This window comes from Erpetoichthys calabaricus, chromosome 1 (assembly GCF_900747795.2).
Source record: "Erpetoichthys calabaricus chromosome 1, fErpCal1.3, whole genome shotgun sequence".
NCBI classification, from domain to species: domain Eukaryota; kingdom Metazoa; phylum Chordata; class Cladistia; order Polypteriformes; family Polypteridae; genus Erpetoichthys; species Erpetoichthys calabaricus.
The window spans coordinates 262,150,780-262,175,395 of NC_041394.2; the positions used below are offsets into that span (position 1 = coordinate 262,150,780).

At 36.7% G+C, this 24,616-nt stretch overlaps 1 protein-coding gene across 1 annotated transcript in view; it reads right to left on the minus strand.

Annotated features, from left to right (window-relative positions):
* The window catches only part of LOC127528782 (uncharacterized), a 35,653-nt gene that overhangs the window by 7,789 nt on the left and 3,248 nt on the right, over nucleotides 1-24,616 (minus strand). The window contains exons 2-7 of the mRNA XM_051929683.1: nucleotides 15,476-15,598; nucleotides 12,971-13,082; nucleotides 9,707-9,851; nucleotides 8,137-8,315; nucleotides 5,875-6,012; nucleotides 2,563-2,704 (exon numbers count right to left, since the gene is read on the minus strand). Coding sequence (XP_051785643.1) covers nucleotides 2,563-2,704; nucleotides 5,875-6,012; nucleotides 8,137-8,315; nucleotides 9,707-9,851; nucleotides 12,971-13,082; nucleotides 15,476-15,598 — 839 coding nt within the window. The remainder of the gene's footprint in view (nucleotides 1-2,562; nucleotides 2,705-5,874; nucleotides 6,013-8,136; nucleotides 8,316-9,706; nucleotides 9,852-12,970; nucleotides 13,083-15,475; nucleotides 15,599-24,616) is intronic.

A 24,616-nucleotide genomic window follows, 5' to 3' on the forward strand; every position in this document is an offset into this window, starting at 1 on the left:
CTGGGGTCTCATGTATAAATGGTGCGTACGCACAAAAATGTTGCGTGAGAACATTTCCACGTTCATTTCTAGGGTAGCTCATACCCTGTCATACGCAAGTTCTCTGCTCGGTTTTGCAGACTGGCGGCACCCAATGTCAAAGCAGTGCTACCATTCCTGTGTGGTTATCCTTTCTTTTTTAGATCCACATCCCTGACGCAGCTTTATAAATACACTGAAACTAACTGCATATTGTTTATTAGTGTAATGCATCTGATTATATTTAACCTGTAACAATATAATGGTCCACAGAATGGTCAAACTATTCCAAATACACTTTAGCGTTGGTACACTCACTTCACCTTCTTCATCTTCTTTCAGCTGCTGCCGTTAGGGGTTGCCACAGCAGATCATCTTTTTCCATATTACTCTCACTGCACCACTCGGAGTATTTATATCACTGTATCTGAGTGTGTACAGCAGTTGATTAGGAAAGAAAATTATCGGTATACAGCATCAAGCACACGCTGCTTCAGCCATGCTGTCTATTGAATTGCCCTGAGTTCAGAGCCTTTCCTGTACGGACCTCGCAGTTCAGAAACAGTTTCATCCCAAGAACTGTAAATGCATTCAATTAGTCCATCAAGTGCTCCTTGTAGAACTGTTTGGACTTATAAGTACAATTATCTCACTGTAAACTTGCGACACAGTTATAATATTGCACAACCTGAGCCACTTTATAAAGCGCGTATTTACATATGATGACAACATCATTTTTAAGATGAAATGCAGCAAAATATGTGTATTATATTATACAGATAAAACTTTAACTTCATTTAAATAATCTATATTGTTAATAATTAAACATGTGAGGACACGGTGCCAGTGCTAGCGAGCCACTGGCAATCCGTTCACTGATTGTTCCTGCCTCGCGCTGTATTCTTGCAGGTGCTGACGTGACACTGGAAGGATAGACGGATAGAATAATTAAACACTTACTACGAAGATTTTTCAATGTTCCTTAAAAGTTTTGAAGAATCGGCATTCTAAGCTTACAGATGGCTTAACGTCTATTACAGAGCTGATTGTGTGGCGATTGGGTATTTAGAGAAAGAAAAGTAGACAGGAATTGGAGGTTAGTACGTTTGAAAGAGACAGTACTGCTGCAATAAAGAATTTCATCGAAGGTCGCGCACGGCACAGCAAGCATCTTGCGTTAGACATGAACAATCACTGCGCCACCGTGTTCCCATGTTTAATAACATGATTTAATTCTTATCATCATGAAAATTATATCACATATACATTTCAGTATTTTAATTACTCAGAGAGCTATAATATCACGAATGTAATGGATTCTGTGTCCTGTCGGAGGAAGAGAAAGCCCAGAAGCATGTAATGATTCACACACATAGAGCACATAGAAGATCAAATACAGAACAAAGCATTTAACGTGCTACTTTAGTTACAATGGGATTTGAGAAACTAAACATTAAACGATTTTAAGATGAAGATTATGATGTTCTACTTTAATGACAAAATAAACTACGTGATTAAAGTGGAAATTTCGAGATTAAAGTTAACATTTTGTGCTTTTTTCCCCCTGTGTGCCTTTTTTTTCTCTGTACCCTAATAAGCTTTCATATGACACTCAGACGGTAAGCTACGACTCACCTTTTCAACAGTGTGCAACTTTGTGAACTTCAGCTTTCGAGTTTCTCCAACATGCTATGTCACTCGATCAACTTCCTTTTGTTGTTTATACCACTGTTTAAACCAACAAATAGTATGTTTTTCCTTGCCTCCACCTGGTATTCGCTGAAATTCTATTTTCCCCCTTGCTTTTACCATTGCCTTTTCACAGAACGCTGAGCTTAAGGGCTATTTATATTGATTTGCATATTTAAATTCTGGGAGGAGTTGGGGCGAGACAGAAGGCACGTGCACGTGCGTTACTTTTCATGCTGACCGGGATTTATGGAGCGGAAGAACGTGGAAGTTGGCGTTCGCACAGATTTATGCATCTGGATTTTTTTGTGCGTAAGCACATTTCCGCTTTTGTGCTTACGTCATGTTAAAGAGCGAATTCTACGCATGGCGTTATGCATGAGGCCCCTGGGGCCTCATGTATAAACAATGCGTACACACAGAAATGTTGCGTATGAATGTTTCCACACTCAAATCGCGATGTATAAAACCTAAACTTGGCGTAAAGCCACGCACATTTCCACGATACCTCACACCCTGGCGTACGCAGAGATGGCGTCAGGACAGCACCTCCCTGTCCCTTTCTTATCTTATTGTTTTAGGGTGGAGCCTTGGACCTGACCACGTCAACTCCCCAGGACAGCGTTCCATGTAGTTTGGAAATTAGGAGACAATCATTTTAAATGCTGTACTGTATTAACAAAACATCGTATCCATGCAATTCTATCTATAGTTGAAAAAAATGATTGTTTGATTTTTACCTAGAGAACATGCCATTTACTTTTAAAACCAAATCCACAGTTTTTGTTTTTATTTCACTTAAAAGGTCACACAAGCAACAACCTAGATTAAATAAAAAAAATGATATTAATTTACCAGAGCAGATCTCGTTTTCTTCTTGTTGGGTCAGAATTATTTGATGGGTTTCTTCTTCCACTGCTGAAATCTCTGAGTGAGCTTCAGGCTTGTTACCAGTTTTCACATTTGCATCTTCTTCAGTAAAGCCTTCTTCATGGGCCTAAAATTTAAGTTACAAACTAATCAAGTCATTATTATTTTTCAATTATTTCTTATTCTATAAAGTGTAGCAATCATAGTAAGGCTGACACCTCTGAAACATAATTAATTGCACATAATGAAAACACAGAAATTTATGTGTGCATTATTAGTCACTGACCTGGTAAACATTGAGGAATTTACATTTTCAGATAATTAAATTCCAGAAATGATTTTAGTTAAATGAAATAATTAAAATGCTTTCTGGGTTTGGTTCCTGCCTTGACTTGACGTTGCTGGGGTGGTCTCTAGCTTCCATTGTTTTAGTATTAAATTAACCTTGTTTGGAAAATGAATGATTCAACATCCATTAGTTTAACTTTTTTAAACTGACTAATTTTCTTTCCTGAAATTGCCCATTAATTTCTAATTTGTTTTCTATTGCAGTGATTTACAAAAATGAAAATAAGTTCATAGAATAAAAATGAAAAAGAGGGTTGGTTTGGAGTTCTTTTATTCATTCCCTTGTTGTGTTATTTGGCTTCACTGAGGAAATCTCCTAAGACACTCGGCCTCAGTTATAGTGTTGACGGTTAATTGGATGTATCAGAAGTACTATTTGAGGAACCAAGTATATATACAGTATATATCAAATGGTAAAAATGGTAGCTTCAATCAGATTTGAATGTTACAGTCTGATCTATAATCTTGTAACATTATAAAGTTTAAGAGGGATTAGATCAAAGTAATATACATTGAATTATGGTTTACTTTAACTTATTACATACAGCATTGACGTTTACAGGCTGTACATTTACATGTCCCATTTAGAGAACACAGAGTTTTAAACATTATACAGATAAGAGCAGGTGAAAAGAAATAATGTCATAAACTATATATGATGTCCACCACCTCTATGTTATGCCCTGGCCCCTAAATATTGATATATTAAAGTATCCTTTCTTAGTTGACATCTTCTGATGTATATGTGCCATATTGACAAATTTCAGCTTTTTAACTAAACAGGAAACAGAGTTTTTGTTGGTGAGTGAGCGAGTGAGTTCACTTTGCATTAAATACAGTATATACAGATTATATGCCATTTTCACTAAATATTTCTGGGGAACTGGAGCCTATCCTGGAATAATTATGTGCACGGAAAGTACCAGTCAGAACCAGGGAACAGTTAATTGAAGGGAACCATCATGTACATCGCATTCACACATGTAGAGCCACCAATTATATTAATATGCACAGACTACAAACATCAAACGTAAACACTGATACAAAGTACAGTACAAGCCCCTAACTGTTGCATTGAGGTTTCTTACTCAGTTCCAGAACACTACAGATGCAGTTTGGTTTTATTTTCCATTGTCTTTGCTTATTTTCTAACTCCATGCACTAAATATTGGCCTTCCCACTCACTGTATTAGGCCACTGGATTGCAAGTGCTCAATGGCTGACTACTCTGTCATATGTCAACTTGAGAGTTCAATGCTGGGCACACTGCAAATTCTCAGAGAATTCAACCAAGGAACAGTGGAATTTATGGAAGATGAACGCAAGATTGCTGCATATATTGCTGACAACAGATTGCAAGGGGAACAGCAAACACTGGAAAGGCACAAGTCATAGGCCATCTAATGAGTAAAAAAACCCACATTAATTAATGGACAGTCCATGTATAATATATACAAAAGTGTTTGTCAAGATTGTAAGGGATGCCTAGAAAAGGATATTTCAGGAACACCACAGTAACAGAGAGGTTAAAAAAAGACTTGGATAGGGTCTGCGTCATTCTCCTAGGATGCTAGAAAAATACAAGAGACATTCCACGAGGCATCTGAGTTCATATTTATCAAGCATCTCAGAATTATTCCTAGAAATTGCACTAACAGTAACACTAAGATAAGAATTACTCCTACTTCTGAGTATTTACAAAGCATTCTACTCCAGCCACTGCAAAAAACCTCACACTGTTCCAGCAGGGTGCTAAAGTGCCATCCTCTGCACTAGTGTCCCAATCCAGGTGGTTTGTCATGACGTTGGTGCAGCAATGAGCTATCAGCGCACGCTGCCAACTTCCTCCTCCTCCTCCTAGTCCCAAATTTGTGCCACTCAGAAAATTTTAAGCCCGTAAAGAATGTTTTTATACTCTAAGATACTTGATTAATATAGGCACTTCTGGGGTTCTACTAATTAAAAATGAGGTCAGAAAGCCTAGAAAAAATGTTTTTTGAAAAGGTGGGAATATGGAAACCATTAATCCAAGTAAGTTCATAAAGCCCTGAAGCAATTCAGTATAGTTCAGTGTGTTTGCATCCTGCGGAGTTACTTTGAACTTTCAGTTGGCAGTACTGAGTTTCTGAAGAGAGAGGAAGATGGGGATGTTAATGGTTAGTCCATGGAAGTTCCTCTAGGATGGTAAGATGGGACAAAGGAACCTGTATTAAACCGTTCTAGTACAACAGTACAAGTTTGTTTGCATTTATTTAATTTTATATTGTATGTGTGTATATATATATATATATATATATATATATATATATATATATATATATCCATCAATCCATTTTCCAACCCGCTGAATCCGAACACAGGGTCACGGGGTCTGCTGATAATATATATAGGAAGTAGAACATGGGTTTGCATCTCAGGTCCTCCATGTAAGGAGAGAGCTTTGAGTAGCGAGAAAGAGGTTAGGAGCACACGCTGTTAGTGCATTGCCGCACCCACCACATGACGAACCAACTCAGAATCTCAGATTAGGACCCAAGTGTAGCCATGCAACAGGTGACACCTCAGCACCACACTAGTTCAGATGGAGTGGAACTGTATGAGGTTTTTTCATGGTGGCTGGAGTGCCAATTCTGCCACCAACCCCCAAGTTTTTCTCTGCAGGTTGGAGGGCCTACATGCAGGGCTGGATGCAGATTAACATCATACCCAGGACGGTAGTGAGAAAAGCACTCTATAAATATAAAGAATTATCATTATTATATATTCACTACAATTAGTCATCACTGTCTTAGCTTTTGATTAAATGAAACTACACACACTCACACACATATACTGTATATTTATATGCTTGTGTGAATATTTGTTTAGTTCAGTATATTTCAGTTCTCCTGTCATTTGTTTCATTTTGGGATGGTGGTTAGTGGTGCCCCCATCAATAAATGCATATACCTGTGCATTATCAGTTGGTTGGATGACTAAAGCATTTTTCATTTGATGAGAAAAAAGTAACCAAATTAAGTGGTCTGATCGTTTTTCCTTTAGTTCACTTTCATATTGGTCTTGAAGGGCAAGGCAGTTCTCTTCATTCTAGGGAAAAATAAGAAGGGGACTAGTTGAAAATATATATTAATCTGTTCATAATGACAAAAAATGTACAGTGAATAAAATTGTTCTACTGTATTTCCTCAGAGCAATATAAGCATAGTAATTCACAGATCTACATACATTTCATGTTCTAAAAATTCACTTTTGCCCTATTGTTTTCAGCTTGCAAATTAAAAATACACAGCACTTAGGTATTTCATAACATGCATTTTTTAAAGTGGAAATCAAGTGTAGAAATATGGGAGTGTAATTTACTGTACAATGCTGTTAACAGTCACAGCACTTAATCATCAATGCATGTGAGTTACCAATGTCCATTTACAAGCCTTTTTGTTTGGTATGGTTGCAGTCTCTTTAGTTATTGTCAGGATTCCCAGAGAATTCCTTGCAAAGAGACCTGGCCCTAAGAAAGTGTGCTGCATTAGCAGCTTGTCATTTATAGGATGCTGGCTTGGAGTATGTATGGCTATATCATTCCCTGCAGCTGTCTTTGGAACAACAGAATGTGTATTTCTGCCATCATAAGATCATGCTGCCTGAATTGTGCCAGTGGATCTTATGCAAGATTAAGGAAAATATCTTAGAGGACCATGACATTTACAATCAAAGAGAACTTTGAGCCTATAGGGCAGTTACTCTTCAAGCACATGGGGACAATTCATAGGCTATCCAGCCATCTAAAAGCCCATCAAACATCCTTGTGTAAAATTCTAAGTATCAACTGGAAGGATTAATGCACTAACACCATTGCATCAGAGGAAGCAAACATGAACAGTACTCTCCTCACAGTAGGTCTGATAAACCTGTCATTTCATCAAACAGATCATTTATTTCAACTTGAGGTAAAGCCAGCATATGACTCTGGAAGATAAAAATAGGTTTAACATCTAAACCAATCTGGTAAAAGACAACATTACATCTAAAAGTTGGGAGGATATTAAAGGAAAAAATAATTTCAAGAGGGGGCTTTGCAGGGCACAAGCAAAACTTACAAAAAGAAAGACTGAACAACCACAGTGACAATCAATGACTACATTCTAAAAAATAAAGATGCCAGAGTGCTCTTCATAGTGATGCCATAAGGGAACCATTTTTGGTTCCCAGAAGACCTATCCAAATGAAGATTCCAGAAAGAACCTCTTTTTTATTTTAATCTGTAACAAGTACCATAAATAAGCATGACCAGATGGTAACAGATTTGTGAAATACCAATTTGTGCACAGTAACAAGTCTTTCAAAGCACCTCATACGCAAACCCTTCCAAAAATGAAATGGTGCTTTGTCAAGCAATTGAGCTATGGGGGATCACACAACCGAGTAAATATCCAAAAAGTGCAATTAAAGAACCATTATTTTTAAGAGTGTACAGTTACACTCATACTTAATACTTCATACATCATACTTCACTCAGGTTATTGCCAATAAAAAACAGGAGGTTGTAGGGTGACCACCTCTCCCAAGGAAATGGTGCAAGACATCAAGTGGGATGTAGACATGTCATATTAGCATATCCAGCAGACCCCTGTGACCCTGTGTTAGGATATAGTGGATTGGATAATGACTGACTGACTGACAGATATGGTGACGGTGACAGATTGAGTCCCTGTGATTAGGAAACCACCACCCCCAATAGAATGCAGGAGTAAAGATAAAGATGGCGTGTAAAGATAGATGCTGTATAGCTCTTTAAAATCATACCTATTACAAACAAACTAATGAAGGAGGAGATCTCTCATTATCCATACAGCGGTGATGAGAAAATATTTTTATTGAGTGGAAAGGCAAAAACATATAAGATTATTTCCTTTGTAAGAAATTGCTTTATCTTAATTACATACTACTGTATAAAAAGATATGTGCTAATCTAAACCTGACAACAGATTAATGATTTTTTTCAACTTGCATTACACTTGATGTATTTCCTTTTTGTCTCTTCAAAGGCCACATGCTCATAAGCTAGAAAATAAAAATGGTCTTAGCCTTCTTTGAATAATGTGCAGTATCATACACAGAAGGCCCATTGATTACAGTAAACCGTATTGCATAACCAAAAATATATGCTAAAATAATTTCTTATTAATTTTTTGTTTTTTCACCTTTGCTCACCTTACTAACCAAAATCATCACAGCACTCCTTAGCTCTCTCTCCTGATGCTGTATAAGTTCAGTCAAAAGGCACACAGCACAGTCTCCCCATGTAACTTTTAGCTGAAAAGAGGATTTGACTTGCCACAGTTTTCGGGCAGTTGCTACTCTCAATATACTTGTTGATTCCAAAAGGTCATCTGCAACAAAATCAGAGATTATGTTGTAAGGAAAATTGGTGGTCAACCATTAGCAAACTAAATGGAAGTTGAAAACATGGTCAGGGTAATATGACAATACTGTGGTTAACATAGCTGCCCCATGGAGTTGTTTGAGAATGTTTTGTTATACTAGGGGGCTTTGCTTGCCAACCCACCCTTCCCCCCACCCCACCTTCATGTCTCTGTTGCTCGCGTATGTGGATTTCACTTTTACCAAACAACAAAACTATTAATTCTCGCGGATAGGCCTCTTCATTGAGAATGATGGCAACACAAATTAGACGATCTACAAGTCTCAGACTTAAAGTTTAAAGCCGAATAATATCAACATACTTCTGTCATATCACCTATGTCCATATTTTCGATCTCTTTTCACGTCTACCTTTACATCAATATCGCATTGAATTTTGATTCTGTGTTTGGAATTACATTGTGACAACACAACGTATAACTGGCCATGAGCGAATATCATTTGTTTCTCTCTACAAGAAATGTGTCTGACAATAGAATTCACACAAATGACAAATGATTGAACCGTGTGCGTGGTTATGTGGGCAGGACTTTTCCAAATCTCTTTGCATAAGCTCTTGTCTCACAGGGCTTGAAATTTTCTCTCGTGGGATTTCACTTTCACCAAACAACAAATCTTTTAATTCTCGCGAATACGCCTCTTCATTGGGAAGAAACACTACTTTTCCCTGATGGCAACATGAATTAGACGATCTTTACTATCATGTTTTTTGAGACTTTCAAGTTATCGTACTTCCATTATCTCTAACCTGCTCTGCATGTGTACTGCGCCAACGTTTTTGAATTCTTTATGACGTTCTACTTTGTCATCTACTCTTTGTCTTTTATTTCCGGTCCCTGGCGTGGTTAAGTCTCTTGGCACAAAGACTTGTCTCGTGGGACATGAAAATGTCTCTCTGAGAAAATCATATCTCATTTTATAATAGAGAGATTATACAATGTGATTAACTTTGTACTGATAAAGAGCCAACACATCATGAAGACATCATGTGTTTAGTGTATATGGTGGTTTTTTATATTACATGGTTCTTTATGAAGACTACAAAACAAAGCAACACATAAAAGCCAGGGAGTTTAAAAGATAAATAAGAGACAAAATTAAACACAGGGAATCAGTGAGACACTGGGAAAAGTCTACAAATGTTCTGGTATCAAGCCATAATAAAAATGTTAAACTAAATATGAATAAAAGCTGATTGAAATTACCTAATTTTGTAAAAACACAACAGAATTGGCTTCAGTACTTATTTATGGTTTATCTGTAACATAATTAAGTAAGAGGATAGCAGAATTTATATGCAAGAAGAAAAAGGTTTGTTTTCAGATTTAATCACTCATACCTGAGAAAGATGAGAGGTCAGCATTCAGATTGGGTGAGATCTCCTGATTTTCATTGAAGTCTTCCAAGGAGAGGTTGTGCAGCAGTCTAATGAAATAACACCTCTCCCATTCCTGTCTAAGCAGTAGGCATTCCACTGCTGTCTCCTACAAGAAAGTAAGCCATATTTATGTTCCTCTACAACAGACCCTGAAAACTGTAATATCTAAATTATTAGACAGAGCTGAAACCTTTTTACTCAGGGGGTTATACTACATGTATCAGTATTACTCCTTGCCAAGATATAACAATAGCAGCAATACTCTTAAATGACTGCTAATCATTTAATTACTTTTACAAAAGTATTTCTTTTCTGGACCATGGGGTGCTCTAAGGGTGCCCTCATACCCAAAGTATACCTAGGAAAGTTAAAGGTGTAAAAAATAAGGGTTTACTATAAAAGAATCACAAGTGAACAGTGAATAGAGCAGCACAAATACAGGGAATACAGAGGGTGCCTTGCTGTGTCCAGTCACGGAGGACTAAGTGCTCTGTTGTCAACCCATGAAGTGCGTCAGACCCACTGCAAAACAACTTGCTGTGCTCTTGAGTGAAAACATGAGGTATCCCTATATAGGAAAATACAAAAACCAGTAGGTGATGCTATCACATGAAGAGGCTGTTCCGTTTGTCCACAAGCACTCCATGCAATATTCCTTTAGCTCATTTTCCTTTACAACTACAAACACCACCACACCTTTGCTAGCCTGCCTAATTCTCATCCTTCATTCATTATTGCTAAACATATAATCTCAGCAATCACTCATGGCATCCCTGAAATGGTGTAAATCTTTTAGGGGTGGACCTAAAAAAGGGGCGCTCACTATAGACAGAGCCAAAGGAAATCATGACTATACATTAGGTCAGTATTGACTTTACAATCACACTATATAAACAATGCTCTTAGCTCCCTTTTTCATAGGTTGATAGGTTCATAGGGCAAATATTGCCAGTATACATTAAAGATGAAATTCTTATTTGCATTTTTTATCAACATGTAGCACATCACCATTCTTGGACACCATGATCACTGAGATTATTACCTTATCCTTACATATTTTCATTTCGTTCTTTCCTCATCATGAAGAACTAACATCAACGTCAGTTTAGAAGAGAGTCTTACCTATATACACACACACACACACACATATATATATTCATATGATACAGTGCCATTCCCCAGGTATGTCACATTCATTTCATCCCTAACAATTTACTACCAAATATATGCCAAAATTACTTCAAATTATTTTATGATTATCCATTTACATTAAAAATACATGGTTGCTAGTAACCCAAAATGCGGTGCAGTCTCGGAATTTTTACATGTGAATTTTAAGTGGTGCATTTGTTAGAAATGTTTTTTTTTCAGGAATTATTTGTATCTATGTGTATTCAGTACAGCTGCATTTCTATCTTGTTGCTTAATATATAGGTATTCATAAGTTTACAGAGTTAAAAGATATGATCAGAAATGCTGCAACACTTATCAGAACAGCAAGCCCCTGAAAAGAGTTCCTGCTATTGATGGCAGATGACTGAGTCAGTGAGACTCAGAAGCAGGCAGCAGGAAACTGGACAATGAAAAACAGAATGAGGCAGTACAGAGTGATACTTCTGATGACATGAAATCCTGAATGTTCTGGACAGAAAACTGTAGAGGGGCAGAGCTCAGACAAGATAGAGCAGATTTAAGGACAAGGGGGTAGACAGCTGTAGCAACTGCACAAAGCGAAACAGCAGAAGTCATATCACCTTCTCATAAAAGCAAAACTGGACAAAACATGTGGACAAAATCACAGAAGGTGCCACACATGTGCAGTATAACTGGACTCAAAAACAATTGACCACTGCAGTGTGTGCCAGTAGCCACATTGCATTAACCATAAAAATATTACTGTGATATGTGACTATTATGCTAAGTAGAAGTCTATGATTGTGTATTTATTAAAAATTAAAAGTAAATTAAGTAATAAAGATTAGTTTAAACAAAAGTAAAGTGTTCAGCGAAGTGGTTTCAATAGAAGTTAGGATACTTATTTGTGGCTATATATTACCACAAATGCATGCCTGAGAGACAATTTCAGGGCGTGTTGACCTGTAATTCCACCCTGAACCACAGGTTTACGCTGCTTTATAATGCTTCTCCTCTCCTTCCCCCTCCAGATCTGGAAACAAATTGAGGGGAAATTACATCTCTTCTGGCTCTGGGGATCCTGGAACTGCCTATTCCACTTTCATAACTGGTACCACTGCTATCTTTCACCAGTCTAATGTTAGATTTGCATCTGCAAAGACATTCCTCATGTTATATGTTAATTGTGTCTGTTATTTTGTTGCACAATGCAGTATATAGGGTTTGCCTGAAGATGCCTTAACCCAATATATGTGTTCTTATTTCCTTTTACAATATATAACCATATATATGCCAGAAATCTAAAGACTGTAGGTATTTAATAGTGTTTGTTGAAAGTCCCTCATATATAAAGGTTAGTTCCATCTATACCCAGAAAGCACTGGGCCATGTGAAACTTTGATTAAGCAGGTTTGAAAGTGAATGGCAATACATACTGTGAAAATAGCAGCACTCAATAAAACATTTTGAAAATATTTAGATAAAGTGACACAGTTCTCTGCATGTGTATTCATATATTAACTTGCTTTAACTTCTGAACCTTCCTGTTTCACTGGAAGTATATATATGAACTAAAATGTTGGACGGACCACCAGAAACTGAGATCCGAGAGAGGCTCCATTCCCCATACGCCAGGTGGCAGTTATCCTCATAAAGTAACCCAGTTGGGGCACCCACAGGGGTGCTTGGGAATTGCAGTCTAGTAGTGTAGCCCTGGGCGGTCCCTGGGTCTCGGTAGAGGGCAATGTCAGGGGCCTTTATGGCCTGGAAGTGCATCCCAGAAGACATGGCAAGGCCTGGAAACATTCCCAGGTCCAGCATAAAAGAAAGCTCGCTGCCATGCATGGATGAGTCAGAGTCGGGAGGCAGCAGGCAAAACTCAGAGGTGAACAAAGAGGAGGGTGACTGGGAGAAGAATAAAAATCCTTTATTTTATTCTATTAACGCGTTGTGTATTGCTGGACCTGTGGTTTGTGGCTCGGGTGGCCCCTTGTGGTTCAATATATAATTAAGAGATGACAGTTGCAAAACAGGTGAACTGCATTACTGTTCTGTTATAAAGATACATATTTGCAAACATAAGTTTCTCACCTGTTTTGTATGTCCTTCCAGTTTTGTAAACTGTTTTACACCATCTGATTTTATGCCTTTCTCAATCCACCACCTTGCTAGTTGTTCCTGATCTGGTGACATGACATCAGACCTAAAGGAGATCAAAGACTAGTATAACAATGTTGAAATAAGTGATGTAACAAAGTACTGAACAAGATCCTGAGGGGTAAGAGAATTTGAGTTCTGGCAATCAGGGGTTTAATTTCAACATGCATGGAATATTCTCGAGAGACGTTTTAATTATTGGTTAGTGCTACAGCCTCACAGCTCCTCAGTTGAACACCAGTCCTGTCACTGTATGTGTCGAATTTATATATTTTCTCCCTACTGTTTCATTTGCATTTCAAAGATATAAATGTCAGGAGCTCAAGGTGTCCATGTGGTCATGCCTGCCCTGTAGTGGACTGGCTCCCTGTGCCTTGCTGGTTGACACTTTGTGTCCAAGGCAGCCAGGATGGGTTAAGACCACCAAAACACTGAACTGCAGTAAATAAGTTTGGTGACAGATGAATACATTTAATATATGTAAATGTAGCCAATAATTAAGGCATACTTCAACAATACACTTTTTTAGGTAATAAAGTTGAACTGTACATTTTGAGATGTTGGGGAATTTGCTGTTCTTAAGTAGTAACATTTACAAGAATGTATTTTAGTTATTTTTCTTTTCAGGTATAAGATGTTAAAAGTATTGAAGACAGTAAGTTCGTACTAAGTAGGTCATATGGATAAGCTTACTCAGTTAACATATTTTTAGATTTTGTAAGTTATGGATTGAATAGTTGAGCATTTTGATAAGATAAGAACTGGTTTGAACCAGCTAACTATGCAGAATTGCTTGACCTGCTCAGAATATACCCCTACCTAGTTACACAAGCACCAAACATAGTAATCAAACAGTGGCTACTATCTGATTTTATACATCAGAAGTACAGAATGGACCTGAACTACTCATAAATAGCCAAGGGTCTGGCCTGGGTCTCCATTCAAATGGGTAAATGCATGAATAAAGTATAGAGGGTGAGAAGACCCTCTATAACTATGGGTCTACAGGAAAGTTTTCATATTGCAATGAGAGATTCATGTTTCGGAGAGGTGGCCTCAAAATAAAACATGAGTGATCAGACACTGTACAATTTTTCTCCTCACTTCAATAGTTTACTGTTTATTTAGTATACAGAACCACATCCCCTCTGACTTCTCCTCTTGGTCCTTCCCAATCAGAAAAAATATCAACCACTCATAAATTAAAGAAAACCCACATAAGACCAATTCAATTTTATGAAAGATGTGCAACAGTAGAAAAATACACACAAATTATCTGAGAGACAGAGAATTTGGGAGCATGCGCTGATAGCGTGTTGTTGCACCTACCAGACAACAAACCACCTGGACTGGGATTCGAGTGCAGGTGGTGACACCTCAGCACAACACTGAAACGGTATGAGGTTTTTTACAGTGGCCGGAGTGCCAATCCTGCCACGAACCCCAAATTCTCCCATTAAGTTGGAGGACCTGCTTGCAAACCTGGATGCAGGTTAATGTCATACCCAGGACAAAGCAATTGCAGGTTAAGGGCCCAATGGAGTAGAGTCACTTCTGGCGTTTACAGGATTCGAACCGGCAACCTTCCAATTGCTGGTGTGATCCCCAGCCTCAGAGCCACTACTTCACCCCACAAATAATCTGAGACAAAAAAACAAATAAATAATATTAAAAGTTGGAGAAGTCTACAAAGAGGAAATTAGTAATGAGAAGTAATTAGAGAAGCCAGAATAAATAAACTGAAAATTACAAAACAGCTTGAAGTCACTGCAATATAATTGTAATTGCCTAACAACAGCAATTGAAATCTGCCTCAGGAGGTGTAGATAAGAGGCTCAAGTGTGAAGTATGTTAGCTATAGAGGTGAGTCTGTGTATTACATAATATAAAGCAACACTTAAGAACAGTCTTTCTCAATTTTTTCCTCTCCAAGTATATACACACTTTGATTGATCAACTTCAAACTTCAAAGTGGGAGGATGGGTGGTCTCCACTGGTAAATCAAGTGAATCAACTGCACCTATTAAAACATCGTCGGTAATGTTGATCGCTTAGGTAACCCACCATGACTGACTAAAGCACCCAATGACAGAAACTCGTGACCCAATGTTTGAGAAACACTGTATAAGACATGCAAAAGAAATACAAATATATACTTGCCAAAATGGATCATTACTGATCATACATGTACGTTTCATATTGGAGTAAATTTCAGTAAAGTGATAAATGAAAAAGACTTCCTTAGATTTCTAGAGTAAACAGAAAATAGTTAAAATGCTCAAATTATATTGATGTGTTTTATTTAACAGATGAAGTCATATTATGTCCCTTACTGGGACAAGTAGATTAGCAAATTTAGAGCTGGATGGAAGTGTTTCATTTGAAGGCAGATTTTCAAATTCACACCAGTACAGACAATTGCTGTAATCATACACTCACCATTTTTCCAAACATGGATATGCAACTAAGAACGCAGGCAGGAAATGTCTCTCTCTTTTCACCTTCATATAAATTGCTTTCATGTAAAGGGAAAACACCATACTCTCAGGCTCCTGAAGGTCACTTTTTAAGAAAATGAGAATTTGTAATTAAGAATATGTACTAGTAGTAGTATAGTCATAGAAGTCATTAGTAATATTAATAATATTTCAATTAGTATTAGTGTTTTATGGTATGTTTGTCTCATTGTCTAATGAAAAATTACTAAAAGTTGTTAAGTTATTTCTAAATATTTTTAGAAAGTCAACATGATTATCACACTTCACCTTTTTTTCAAGAATAATAACCTTTTTATCTAAGACTGTAGTGGAATGCATCATTTGTAAACCATCATAAAATGAGAAGTCTGGTATAATTAAAGACACTTCAGAAGAGATATGTTTGTTTGCTTGCTGAAGAATTCATGACATTATGTCATAATTAAAATACTATCAAACAGACATAGGGATAAATTCAACAATCCACTTACTGCACTTGCTTATTTGAATTCAGTGATTTGAAGCGCTGGAGGCTCTCCTGCAACATAGTGTTTATGGCAGGAAATGACCCAAAAATGTTAGTCCATCCCACGACATACTTACAAATGCTCATACAATCACTTATAACAGGCTAGTTTATACTTAACTAAAGCACAAACATCTAACCAGCCGAAGAACTGTAGAAAAACACAGTCAAAATGTAAAAACTACCACAATGACAGTGACCCTTTGTCTTTGAGTATTCATTTAAGACTAACAATTTATTAGCTTCTATGCTCAATATGTACAATATATGACACCAATCAAAATGAATATAATTATACAGTATATTTAGAAATTATAGACTTAAGGAAAATGTATAGTGTGGGCATCATGGAGAAGTCGTCAATAACACTTCTGCCTCAAACGTCCGGGGACCCAAGTGCAATCTGCTGGGAGTTTCTCCTAATGTAGAGTTGGATTTTCTCTGGTTTCCTTTGACATCCTAGGTATGTGCTTATTATCATAAATGATGAATTTAAATTGTCTCATATAAGTTATGCCAGGTGTATGGTTGAGTAGGACACACAGTGAAGTAGCATCCCATTCTGGATTGATTCCTATGTCACTTTGTTTCCTGTAAAGGCAGCTCTGGGATAAAAAGAACAACTTCAGAAAATGCATGGATGTGCGATTATAATAAATGGATCTAACCAGATTTGATGCCATTAACTTTTTTGCTGATTCAAAAATAAATCATTTACAATAACCATAAGACATTACTCCTATTCATCATATTCAGCAAAATGGTTAATTAATAAATGAAGAAAGAAGGTTTTTTTTATTCACTCTAATTTTACTGAACATTCAGGTGAATGTAACCTAAAATAAAACAACACACAGAGGAACAGAAAAGAACATGAAGGTGCATTAAGGAAGTGGAAAAGTTACAGGAACTATTTATCTGAAAAAAGAGAGAAAGAAGAGCTAGTCTGCTGTTAATAATTAGGAACCCTTTAAATAAGAACACTGCATGAGGAGGAGATACATTAAGCTTTTGCATAAGCAGGCTGATGACAGTGTTGATGAGCAGTATGTAAGACATCATTAATGATATGTAATGATGCTTCTTGGGCAGCCTTTAGACACCTATCTCCTGAAATGAAACAATGTGTGAGGTTTAGGAGTACATGCCAAATGAGTTACAACACAATTAAGAAAGACAGAAAATCCAAATGCTTATCTTAGGTTTCCAAACATTTGATCATTTTGTTATTTTTAGGGTGACTGATGCACTAAACTGTCAAACATAACCATAGGTTAAGCTCTTCTTTCATGAAAATGAGTCACTGCACATCTCATATGCACAAAGATCTGAAGTCTGGAAGCTTTTGGCCTTGTCTCAGTCCTCAGAACACGTCTAAAATAGCTGATGATCCTGTAGCTTTAATTGTACTTCTGATCAGTGAAACCATTTAAAGTTATGAGCACTCAGCACACTCCCATAACTGTTACCATAATAGATCTATTTCTTCAGTTCTTATTAGTACTTTACAGTCACGCTGATTATTACAGAAGTTCTCTTATCAGAGTTGCCACATTTCATACTTCTTTTCTTTCAGCTGTCTGCTACCCCAAGGATATATCTGCAACACTTTACAGTAGTTAATTCCTATAAGGAATCTATTAGTCACACACAGTTACTGTATGTAATAAAACCTTAGCAGCTACTTCTTTTGGTCTTAACAAAAATGGTAAAATATCAATATAAGGTTTTTTTTTTGTTATTTGTAAAATGGTAATATAACTTGTGAATATGAGAGCTTCATTTAGTCTTCTTAAGTATTAATTAAGGATTTACAAGCCTTAAACAGAGGTTTACAGTGTTGAGAGACATATTATCACCCACTTAAGCCACCAATGTGAAGTTATTTTCGTATTCCATATTGCACAGAGATAAATAACCACTTTATTGAGGCTTTGCAAGTGTTATTAAAAGCCTTTTTTGTCATATTAGGGCCCTGGTGTGACCTTATTCTGCCCTTTACACTCTTTATTATGCATATCTCTCTATTATATAAAAAAATCCTGGAATGAGACAAGACTTTTTCAGAGAGATAATTTCAAGTCCCGCAAGACAAGACTTTGTGCTAAGAGATTTAACCAAGTCCACGGTCCACTCACCTCTCATTTGTGTCAATGCTATTGTCAGACACAGTTCCTGTGCTCTCAGCTCTTATAAATTTTTATGTTTTACTCATTTTAATACAAGACATACAATCTATTCATTTCCTTCAATGTAGTCCTTTTCTGGACAATAATTTTATACTTTCTAGATGAAACGTCAACGACTAAGTGAAGAAGAAAGGGCAGCACATCGAAAACAGGCCCAAAAGTGTTGTAGAGAAAAGAATTCAAAAAAGGACAATAATAATCTAAGTGCAAATTCAGAAAATAAGGAAAGATATAATCAGCCCGGACCAAGTGGAATTGAAAATCTAACAGGTCCAAGCAGGGGCGGAAATAAAGGACAAAAGCAGTAGAAGACAAAGTAGAAAGAGGTTCAAAAATGTTGACGCAATACACATACAGAGCAGGTTAGAGATTATGAAAGTACTAAAATTCGAAAGTCTCAAAAAACTGATAAAGATCGCATTAGCGCTAACAAATGTAAATTATTACTCTGTGAAATAACGGAACAGTGAAAAGAGATTGAATATATAGACATAGGTGATATGACAGAAGTACTGTATGTGGATATTGTTCGGTTTTAAAGTGTAATTCGGAGACTTGTAGATCGTCTAATTCGTGTTGCCATCAGGGAAAAGTAGTGTTTCTTCCCAACGAAGAGGCATATCCGCGAGAAATAAAAGATTTATTTTATTTGGTGAAAGAACACTACAGGCAAAATATCCGAATCTACAATAATCTGTTCGCATTCACATCATTCAATGCTCAGTTCAATGCAAAATTACAAATCCAAATTAGCTTTGGTCAAATAATAGTATGTGACTAATATACAGATAGTACCTAATATAAAGTGTTCCTGATATTTCTTAAGTGAAAAGTTGATTCACACAGGACGCAACAGGTATTTTAAATTTAAATCACCACATCTAATAAATTCTTCTGTAAAACTGAAAAACTATTTAAATTACTTAAATTAAACTATGGAGATGCAAATTATTTATCTGTCTGTTATCTTGAAATATATCAGCAACATCTGCACCATTTTTCTCCACATGCTGCATTTGAATATCATTTAAAAGTAACACCCAGGCAATACATATTTTTAGATAATACAGAAGAACCACAGCGATATTTTAGACCCTAAAGGTGGAATTTGTTTTTTTTCTAATTTTGCAGGCAGTTTCTACTTGGTTCATCCCATGTGTTGTGGATTTTCCTCTTAACCCTATCTGCGTGTGACAACTCAGAGGTACAAGCTTCATCACAATTACAAGGTGTATCTGGAAATGTTGCCTTTGAGTGGTGATTTGAGGTATATGAAACATTTTTTGTGTTTCTAGATTGGGTGCCAATGGGGTTTCCAGTGATCAGGATGGGAAGATTGGCACATGCAAAGAATGAAAACAAGAGAAAAATACTTGCTGGCAGTGCTGATTTATGTTGCAATGTCATTGCCATAGAAAGGACAAAGCTAATGGGTGGTATGTCCAGTAAGTGTAATGGAAACCCAAGAAAACCGATAGCTGGGATAAGAAAGAAAGAAAGAAAGAAAGAAAGAAAGAAAGAAAGAAAGAAAGAAAGAAAGAAAGAAAGAAAGAAAGAAAGAAAGAAAGGGAGAGAGAGAGAGAGAGAGAGATACAATATTAGGATAATGCAATGCTCTCCTAAAATGCTAGAGGGCAGATGACCCTGCTAAGAGAACTGGCAGGTGGTAAAACACCTCCTCAGAGACAGTCTCAGATCAGGAATGGAACCATGTTTTACCGTTTTGAAGACACAATCATGGAGGACTGTTCATTATCCTCCGGTTTGTTAGGTGGCAGCACATGGTTCCTCATTGGAAGGAGTAGGATTATGGGGTTCTTTTGGATAAGGCAGTGTAAATTGCTGGACAAGAGATTTAGACCTATAAGGGTTACAGGGATCCATGTTGGAGAACATAGTGGATTTAGGCCCATACAGTTTATAAAGTCATTTCTGATTCTGGAAGAAATATCCAGAAGCATATTTAGAACTACCTCCCGTGTACATTGTAAAAATAAAAAATAAATTTAGCAATTTTTGGTCTTATTTTCTTAAATAAGTACCTAAAACTGTAAAGGGCTTACACATATGTTCTGCTCTAGTTATTAAGCTGATTCACCCTACATTTACTATGCATGGTATTTCCTAATTTAATCTCTAAAGGCTGTGTCTCTGACTATTTTTTTATAAAGAGAGTGCATAATATGAACACCTTTTGTTGCTGTGTGTTATCTTTTTCAGTGTGTAAGTCTTCTCCATTTTGTAGTTTTTGTAAAGCTCCCATAGGTTGTACACTGCTGTCCATTCCAGTCCATTGTCAGAAATGTTCTCTTCAAGGCAATTCCTCAGCATCAAACCATTTGCACTTCTGTGGAGTGAAATGAACAATATCAGTTGATGTCACAATATGAATAGGTTCACCAAATAGTTTTTATGTCATAATGTCCTTATTTTCATTGACTGTATAATAAAAAACATCTATTCGTTTTTACTGCAGCATTAAAAATAAGAGTATATTTCTAAGAGTGGTATTCTGCCTCACATGCTGTTAGCTGTTACTGTTATTTGTCAACCTGTGCTCCCCCCTTTCTCTTGTTATTTATTAACACACCTGTCAGTCACATCCCATACTCACAGTAGTGTTATAAATGTCTATGAAACTCACGTAAAGCACATAGGTCCCATTATAAACATTTAAATACAATGCACCCTTTATCTTTTGTTTCGGTCACATCTGAAACATATCTTTAAGGTATATAAACCTCTCGGTCTGGTTAGCTGTGGTACGCAGTCATTTGAACCTCTGTCTATGTACTTCTCTTGTCATGATTTGACCCTGGAAATCACTTGTCTTGTAAGTGTCTTATATCTTGAAGCTTTGTATACTGCCTGCTATGTACTGCTTTGTAAATCATTACTTATTTATTGTTTTGGTTGTACACCTGTAAATACCTGTATGTTTCTTTTGTATATATTTCAGTTTACAACGAGGTACATCCAGTGAGAGCCTTCGAGAAAGCTCACCCTTGTTATTTTATGTGGATGTGTTGAGTTGTTTAAGCTGTTTGCAGCGGAGTGAGGCAGAAAAAGCAGTGTGACAATGAAATATAGCTAAAATGATTGATGGGGAACACTGGAAGTAGGAGTTAGAGAACAAAAACTGTTTCCACTCTTACAGGAGGTTAATTTTTATACCCTAATTGATGGGATTATGTTGTTAGACTTAAGCACAGCATTTGACACCATCGACCATTCTATTTTACTGCACAGGCTAGAAAATGATGTTGGGCTTACAGGCACCGTGCTCTCTTGGCTTAGTTTTTATTTATCAAATAGATTCCAATATGTACAGAAATGTGCTGACAGTACTCCATCATTATACACAGAAGTTCAATATGGTGTACCGCAGGGCTCAGTACTGGGACCTTTACTGTTTTCACTTTACATGCTTCCACTGGTATCTATCATTAGGAAACATAATGTTAATTTTCACTCATATGCAGATGACACCCAGTTATACCTTTCATTTAGATCAAATGAAGTTTCTCCGATGTTGTCTTTAATTAGTTATGTTAGTGAATTAAAGGAGTGGATGAATAAGAACTACTTGTCTTTAAATACAGATAAAACAGAGATGTTAATTGTTGGAGGTAATGACGCTGATCACAATATTTTGTCATCATTTAACTCAGTTGGAATCACCATTAATTTTACTTTCAGCCCACAATATAGGAGTTATCTTTGACTCAAGCATTTCATTTAAAGCGCATATTACAAAGCTGTCCAAATCATGTTTCTTCCATCTTAAAAATGTTGGGAAATTGAGGCGCTTTCTAAATAAACAGGATTCTGAGAAATTAATTCATGCATTTATTTCTAGTAGGATTGACTACTGCAATGCGGTGTTCACTGGATGTTCAAACTGTTCTTTATACAGCCTCAAGTTAATCCAAAATGCTGCTGCAAGAATTATTACAAGAACAAGAAAATACGAACACATAACTCCAGTTATTAAATCCTTACACTGGCTCCCGGTTAAGCTTAGGGCAGATTTCAAAATCCTCCTTTTAACATATAAAGCATTAAATGGCCAAGGTCCGGCTTACTTGTCTGAACTTATCATGACTTACAAACCAGAGAGCACGTCAAAATCTCAAGATGCTGGTCTGCTTATGGTTCCAAGGATTAATAAAATAACAGTGGGAGGTCGAGCTTTTAGTTACAGGGCCCCTAAACTGTGGAATGGTCTGCCTGCTACTATAAGAGATGCCCCTTCGGTCTCAGCTTTTTAATCCGGGCTGAAGACTCACTACTTCAGTTTAGCATATCCTGACTAGAGCTGCTGATTAACTGTACAGACTGCATTTCTGTTGTTAGTCATTAGCACTAAAACATAAGTAACATGATAGTTCTAATTTGTTACTAACCCTCACCTATTCTGTGTCTCTTCTCGGTATTCAAAAGTGGCACTTGGTGCCACGGCCCACCTGCCAAGTTGTTTTGCCTGCCTAAGGTAAAGTCATCCCTGATAGAGGATCACAGGTATTGTGGGGTAGTGAGGTCCTTTCATCGGATTGGCTGGCCCAGCGCTGTTTCAGCTGTTGAATGGCCAAATGGGGGAGGCACCTTGATGGCTGAGGTCTCCAGGACTCTAAACAAATCCAAATCATATTATGTGATATCATCTACTGTTAAATTCTGCTCCATACTTGTATCATTTTTATTTTTATACTGTACTGAGGATTTGTATTGACCCCCTTCTTTTTGACACCCACTGCACACCCAACCTACCTGGAAAGGGGTCTCTCTTTGAACTGCCTTTCCCAAGTTTTCTTCCATTTTTTCCCTACAAGGGTTTTTTTTGGGAGTTTTTCCTTGTCTTCTTAGAGAGTCAAGGCTGGGAGGCTGTCAAGAGGCAGGCCCTGTTAAAGCCCATTGTGGCACTTCTTGTGTGATTTTTGGCTATACAAAAATAAATTGTATTGTATTGTATGGTACGTGGCTTTAGCATTGCTGCTATGCATGCTTGGATGCATTTTATGTAGTCTAATAAAAGACAGCTTTGTTATGAAATCAGTGGACTGGAGGATGCCAGTCACTTGGAAAAACACTTTCAGGTTTAAATATATTGTTACATTTACAGAATACAGTGAAATTTTTACTTGTAAGTATCTTAGCTTGAAACCACTTAGGATTCTTCTTTTACCAAATAGCGCTAGAGACACTAAACTGACAGATGACAGTTAACACAGTTGAATTACAAAATTATTATCCTGAAAAGTTGTCAGCCACCACCCTTGAGTTCAATTGTTTCCATCCATCTATCTTCCTAACTGGCTTATCTAGGGCCATGTTTCAAAAATAGAGCAGAGAGACTAGTGTGACTCATTTAGTGTCTCTGTTAGTCATTGGTGAGAACTCAGCGTTCACCTTTGCAGTTTCCATAATCCAATACTTAAAGTCTAAAGGTTGTCAAATATCAGTGTAAGATAAGAGAGAAAATGCCCTGACGAATGATTTGTGTTTTGTGCTGTGACTATTTGTGTTCTGTAAGAGATACACAGACAGATTTCATCTGATAATTAGTGCTACTATCCATTTCAGGGGATATAATTTGATTAGAATGAGCAAGGTTGTGAATATGATTTGAGTAAGTAGTGGAGACTCCATAGGATGTGGCTGGCAGGAGCCAACTCTAATCATGAAACACTGCACCAGGGAAACTGGATGTCAGTTTATTCCCTGTGTCCAGACTCAGACAGGATCACACATAAGTTGACAGAGTCACTATTCCATTATACCTCCTGATCTTTGCTATGCTTCTTACCTCTCTGTGTTTGTGTTACATTTACCAGCATATGTTAGCAAATTATTATTATTAAAATAAATAATAAATGTAATTTCCAAAATGCATGAAACACTATTCCACAATGTCTAAATAGGGAGTTTTCCATGTTTCTGAAAATTCATTAAGGTGTCTCAAAGTGACTAGGATGTTATTTTCATATTTCTTTATTTGAATCAAAAATATCTGGAAAATACATTTAAAATCATATATCTATAATTCTGTAATTCTTTTTAAGATACATTTTTAACATGTTAAAATTTATTTTGAGATACTGTATCTCTAAATGACAATTTAGATTACCAAAGCTTTTATTTTTCATAGTGTGTAAAACTAAGTATTTTTTCCATTTAGCAGATAAATTTTCCTACAAAAACACTCACAAGGGTAACAATATTATTATAGAAGGATTTATTTTAATAATAATGTCCAAGAGATGAATCATAATAAGAAGTAGGCTATAATTATTATCCAGGAAATCAAAAGAGAAATCAATCAACCCAAAATCCAAAGTCAAAGTCGAAATAAACAAAGCTAGAGATCCACGTCTTATCTAATGGTATG